We start from the raw sequence: 6,810 nt of genomic DNA, 5'->3' as shown, positions 1-6,810 counted from the left end.
CCTATGGCACTTTTAAACTATTTGTGTGTTTCCAGCATTAGTCTCGTAGTGCAACGCTGGACAACTTTAGAGATTCGGCAAAAACATTCTCGGATATTGCTATATACGCATCGGTTTCGATTTGTGTCTTCGGTCAATAGTTGGGTTGCCCGACTCTGTGCTTGCCTTCTGCGTTCCACTTTGTTCGGCTCAGTGCGCAAAGGGAGAACCATTGCGATTGTGCTTCCAGCTAGCATGGTTAAGCGCCTCAATGGAGAAAGCCGAAAATTGACTGTCACAATAAGCGTAAACTGGTCAGCGATCCGATGACTGAATTAAACTATAAAGATCGAAAGAGGTCACCTCGTGTTAAATGACGGTCCGTTCATAACATTGGCCGAAGTGTTTACGGCTTGACCTCGACTGTCGCCGAACACTAACCGGGGGCTAGTAACTGGCCTCCCAACTTTAAGCTCCTATGACTAAGTGAAAGTTATAAAGCCCGCATATCTGATTGCCTCGTTTCCGCTAACACAACCGCCTTCGGGCACCGAGACGTCGGCTAAGGGTTGTTTTGTTATTGCGACAACACCCTGCGTAGCATCTACAAGGGGGTGGAAGCCGACGATGGGCCACTTTCAACTAATAAACGGTCGCAATGGAGTCAAAATAAACATATCATCGGCATTTGTATTTAAGGGCCGCCTTCCGTAATCATCATTATGAAGCCATAAATATGCATCAATTTGACTTAAGATTTTGGCCAAGCTGGGTTGCCTGGCTCCTGTGCTTACCCCTACGTTCTCGATTGTTCAGCTAGGCAGTAAAGGGAGCACCTTTGTGATTGTTACTACCGGGTCATCCGAGTTAGTACCTCAGACTGGGTGAAGCCGAAAGCTAGCAATCTTAAAGGATCACATTGGTCGGCAAGGACGGAAGTGAAAATTTTGGTTCATTAATACCATAGAGTTCGGGAAATTTCCCCGAACTAAATCCTCAATATTTTCCTCCCACATTGATCGGAGGTGAGGTTTCATGGTCATCATAAGCATGACGACCCAAGGAAAGGAACCAATAGCGGGACTATTTCCTTTGGAAGATGTTTCTTACGTTAAAAAGTAATATAACATATCTCTCCGCGTACCGTTGTTTATAAAACCATATGGCCGGATTGCCTTGTTTGCTGTAAATCTTTGCCCTCATAAAGGCTTTATAAAGTAGGACAAACACTCCTCGGCTGCTGGCCGAGGAGGTTGAATCCGGTGGTCGGTGAACAAAGTTTTGTACAATGCGGATCCGAGCATTAATGATGTAGAGTACTTGGATACATAGAATCATTACACATACTTTGTGATTTTACTCTGGATATCGATTCTTAATTCAGCCACCCGTGCCCACATTAAGGCTCGGGGGATACTGGGCTTCGTGCTTATCATTTACAAATATTAAAGGAGTACATCGATCCCCTGATCTGGTGTTGCCACCCGACCAGTGGCTCGGGGGCTACTGCACTGACAATCCAATGCAGAAAATTTAAAGTGCAATATAGTTTTCAAGGAGATTATGATCCTCAGGTTGGTCGGCCGCACCCAACCCGAGTCTCGAGGACTTTGCACACCGCTTTTTGTCCCGAAGTCTTCTGCCGAGCTAGAGTTGATCCTTAGGCTGATTTTGCGAATCAACCTGAGTCTCAGGGGCTACTGGGATCAGCGGTCTTGTGTCATCCTTCAGGTGCATCTCGGGTTTTAGACCAATACACACCTTGAGGGCTACTGGCTATATATCTCGGCAGAGAATAAATTGCACTAAATCAAAAATACTGACAAAAAATCGGCCCGCAGATGGCATGGTGCACCACCTCGGAAGCAGTCCGGCATAAAGCTCGGGCGCCAGTGGCTGGCTCCATAGAGGGCATTTCCGGCATTAAGCTCGGCTAAACTCCTTCAACTTTTTTGAACCAAGGTGATCTATGACACCTCGGATATAGTCCGGCATTGGAGCTCGGATACAATCCGGCGTTGGAGCTTGGACATAGTCCGACGTTGGAGCTCGGATACAGTCCGGCGCTGGAGCTCGGATGCAGTCCAGCATTGGAGCTCGGATACATCCGGCGTTGGAGCTCGAAAGCGGTCCGACGTTGGTGCTCGGCTGCAAAAGATACCTCGAATGCAGTCCGGCGTTGGAGCTCGGACGCAAGAGGACACTGCCGCCCGGGAACAACTTCAAACCCGAGGTGTGGCATAAAAATAACAAGGCATTGATAAAGGCCGGAAACTTAAAGGGGCTCCTCGGATACCCGACGTGTAAACTCTTCGGATGCACTTCGGCGATCCTCATGATCAAAGATGAGAAGATTTGTTGAACCAGTTTTCAAGACCGACGACCAAAGATGAAGAACAGTTCGGAAGAATCGAGGAGCGTCCCCAACTTGAAGACCAGTTCAGGGGGCTACTGACGGTGTCCTGGACTAGGGGGTACTCACCACGTCGTCTCCCGATCAGTTGAATTGGGCCGAGGACCCCCATGGCCATATATTTATGGGCCAGTTCGGACAGCCCCTGCCACATACAACAAAGACTCCTCAAGACTTGGCGCCCAAGACAAGGACACTCCTAAAACCCTAGGCCTCCGGTGTCTTATATAAACCGAGGCCAGGTTAGTCAATAGACAATCTCATATTCATTACTACAATCTCGTGGTAGATACATGTACTCTGTACTACACCCATATGAAAACAATCAAAAGCAACATGTAGGGTATTATCTCTTCAAGAGAGCCCGAAGCTGGGTAAAACCCCGTGTCCATGTTACCATCGCTCCAAGACGCCTAGCTTAGGACCCCTACTACGAGATCCGTCAGTTTTGACACCGACATAGGGCGCGCCCTTCAACCTTGTGGTTGACTCGGGACTCTTCTGGCCCAACTCTTTTGCTTTGGGGGCTTCTTCTGGTCCATAAGAAATCATCGTAAATTTTCAGCTCGTTTGGACTCCATTTGATATTCCTTTTCTGCGAAACTCAAAAACAAGGAAAAAACAGAAACTGGCACTAGGCTTTAGGTTAATAGGTTAGTCCCAAAAATCATATAAAATAGCATATAAATGCATATAAAACATCCAAGATAGATAATATAATAGCATGGAACAATCAAAAATTATAGATACGTTGGAGACATATCAACGGCCCTGATGAAATAAAAACAGCGTTCATCACCCCATTCGGGTGTTTTTGCTATATCACGATGCCATTTGGGTTGAAAAATGTTGGGGCCACATTTCAGCGTATGATCCAGAAGTGCTTACGGAAGTAGATCAGTCGGAACATAGAAGCATATATGGATGACATTGTAGTTAAGTCCAAGAAAGGTTCCGACCTCCTGACTGACCTCGCTGAGACCTTCGCGAATTTGCGAGCTGTCCGCATCAAGCTCAACCCAACCAAATGTACATTCAACGTACCCGCAGGCAAGTTACTCGGTTTCCTCACTTCTGAACGATGGATCGACGCCAATCCTGAGAAGATAGGGGCAATCGTCCGAATGAAGCAACCAAACCGTCTGCATGACGTGCAGCGCCTCACAGGCTGCCTAGCAGCCCTGAGTACATTCATATCACGACTCGGTGAAAAAGCCATGCCGCTTTACCGACAAATGAAGATGTCTAGCAGGTTCAAGTGGACTCCTGAAGCGCAGGCTGCATTCCAGGAACTTAAAGCCCTGCTTTCCACCCAGCCGGTGCTAGCTGCTTCGAGCAACAAGGAGCCCTTGCTCTTATACATCGCGTCCACGAGCCAAGTTGTTAGCACGGTCCTCACTGTGGAACGGGAAGAACAAGGCAAATCCTTCAAGCTCCAATGACCGGTCTACTACATCTCTGAAGTCCTCATGCCTTCCAAGCAAAGGTATTCGCATTATCAGAAGCTAGTTTACGGTATTAATCTAACTGCATAGAAGGTGGCGCATTATTTTCAAGAACATTCGGCCACGGTGATAAGTGACGCCCCTCTATCCAAGATCATGAGCAATAGAGCCACTGGTCGAGTGGCCAAGTGAGCCATTGAGCTCCTCCCGCTAGACATCAGGTTTGAAGCCAAGAAGGCCATTGATGCCTGCTAGAACTATGTCGGTATTTCCCCAAAGAGGAAGGGATGATGCAGCACAGCGACGGTAGGTATTTCCCTCAGTGATGAGAAGGTTATCGAACCAGTAGGAGAACCAAGCAATACTACGTAAACAGCACTTGCACACAAATAACAAATACTCGCAACCCGACGTGTAAAAGGGGTTGTCAATCCCTTTCAGGTAGCGGCGCCAGAAATTGGCAAACAGCCGTGAGAGAGTTGTAAATATTGATAGATCGAATGCCAAATAAAATAAATTACCGCAAGGTATTTTTGTATTTTTGGTTTAATAGATCCGAAAATAAAAGGAAAATAAAATAGATCGCAAAGGCAAATAATATGAGAAAGAGACCTGGGGGCCGTAGGTTTCACTAGTGGCTTCTCTAAAGAAAAATAGCAAACGGTGGGTGAACAAATTACTGTTGGGCAATTGATAGAACTTCAAATAATCATGACGATATCCAGGGAATGATCATTATATAGGCATCACGTCCAAGATTAGTAGACCGACTCCTGCCTGCATCTACTACTATTACTCCACACATCGACCGCTATCCAACATGCATCTAGTGTATTAAGTTCATGGATAAACGGAGTAATGCAATAAGAACGATGACATGATGTAGACAAGATCTATTTATGTGGAAATAGACCCCATCATTTTATCCTTTGTAGCAATGATACATACGTGTCGGTTCCCCTTCTGTCACTGGGATCAAGCACCGTAAGATCGAACCCACTACAAAGCACCTCTTCCCATTGCAAGATAAATAGATCAAGTTGGCCAAACGAAACCCAAATATCGGAGAAGAAATACGAGGCTATAAGCAATCATGCATATAAGAGATCAAAGAAACTCAAATAACTTTCATGGATAAAAAGATAGATCTGATCATAAACTCAAAGTTCATCGGATCCCACAAACACACCGCAAAAAGAGTTATGGATCTCCAAGAGACCATTGTATTGAGAATCAAACGAGAGAGAGGAAGCCATCTAGCTACTAACTACGGACCCGTAGGTCTACAAAGAACTACTCACGCATCATCGGAGAGACACCAATGGACATGATGCACCCCTCCGTGATGGTGTCTAGATTGGATCTGGTGGTTCTGGACTCTACGGTGGCTGGAATTGATTTTCATCGACTCCCCTAGGGTTTCTGGAATATTGGAGTATTTATAGAGCAAAAAGTCAGTTCAGGGGGCACCCGAGGTGGGCACAACCCAGCAGGGCGCGCCTGGGCCTCCTGGCGCGCCCTGGTGGGTTGTGCTTCCCTCGCAGCACCCCAGGCGCTTCTCTGGCCCATTGGATGTCTTCTGGTCCAAAAAATCCACAAAAAGTTTCGCTGCGTTTGGACTCCGTTTGGTATTGATTTCTTGCGATGTAAAAAACATGCAAATAACAACAACTGGCACTTGGCACTATGTCAATAGGTTAGTAGCAAAAAATGATATAAAATGATTATAAAACATCCAAGAATGATAATATAACAGCATGGAACAATAAAAAAATTATAGATACGTTGGAGACGTATCAGCCATCAAGTCACATGCCCTAGTAGATTTCTTGGCAGAATGGATTGAACAAGAGCAACATGTCCCGAGTGTTCCCGAACACTGGACAATGTTCTTTGACGAATCCAAGATGCTCCGTGGCTCCGGTGCCGGAGTGGTGTTGTTGTCTCCTAAAGGCGATCGCCTCAGCTACGTATTGCAGGTTCACTTCGACTCCTCCAACAATGAAGCTGAGTACGAAGCCCTGTTGTATGGAATACAGATGGCAATTTCTCTGGGAATTCACCGATTGATGGTCTATGGCGATTCAGATTTAGTGGTGAACCAAGTCATGAAAGAATGGGATATCCATAGCCCAGCGATGACCTACTATTGCAATGCCGTCGGGAAATTAGAAAAACACTTTGAAGGGATGGAGCTTCACCATGTTCCACGCCTCAAGAACCAAGTGGTTGACAACCTGGCCAAGATGGGTTCCACTCGGAAGCCCGTACCCAAGAATGTGTTCCTGGAACACTCGCACTCGCCCATGATCAAGGAAGATCCTTTGTGGAAGAGCCCCCGTAGCCAGTCGGACCTTCCAAGCCGACTAAAATAGACATTCCTGCAGTAATTGATCTAATCCAAAAGGTATTGGTCATCACTCCCGAGTGGACCGAACCGTATCTAGCATACTTGCTCCGGCAAGAGCTCCCAGAGGACGAAGATGAAGCCCGCCGATCCAAAGCTTTCACCATCATGGGTGATCAATTGTACAAGAAAAGTACGACTGGAGTCACTCAGCGATGCACATCCCCAGAGGAAGGGCAGCAAATACTGCAAGAGATTCACTCAGGAACATGCGGGTATCATGCGTCCTCTCGGACCTTGGTCGACAAAGTGTTCAGAGCCGGATTCTATTGGCCCCGAGCCAATGAGGCTTCCCAAGACATAGTGGATCAATGCGTGGGGTGCTATTTCTATGCAAACCAGTCGCACAAGCCGGCGGCCGCCCTAAAGACTACCCCCCTCACTTGGCCATTCGCTGTCTGGGGACTGGACATGGTCGGCCCCATTCGGACTGGGGCGAGTGGCTACACACACCTGTTGGTAGCAGTGGACAAGTTCACCAAGTGGATCGAGGCAAAGCCCGTAAAAAAGTTGGACTCGGCCACTGCGATTCAGTTCATCGGGGAGATCATCTTCAGGTTCGGAGT

General features: G+C 47.0%; 1 protein-coding gene across 1 annotated transcript; it reads left to right on the top strand.

Annotated features, from left to right (window-relative positions):
- Window positions 1-5,723: 5,723 nt before the first annotated feature.
- Window positions 5,724-6,212, top strand: LOC141027250 (uncharacterized). Its single transcript, XM_073504239.1, has one exon. It carries the CDS (start codon window positions 5,724-5,726, stop codon window positions 6,210-6,212), a length of 489 nt encoding a protein of 162 aa, XP_073360340.1.
- Window positions 6,213-6,810: the final 598 nt, after the last annotated feature.

The sequence above is a fragment of the Aegilops tauschii genome, chromosome 7 (genome assembly GCF_002575655.3).
Source record: "Aegilops tauschii subsp. strangulata cultivar AL8/78 chromosome 7, Aet v6.0, whole genome shotgun sequence".
Classification (NCBI taxonomy): Eukaryota; Viridiplantae; Streptophyta; class Magnoliopsida; order Poales; family Poaceae; genus Aegilops; species Aegilops tauschii.
This window is presented reverse-complemented; position numbering and strand designations above follow the sequence as displayed.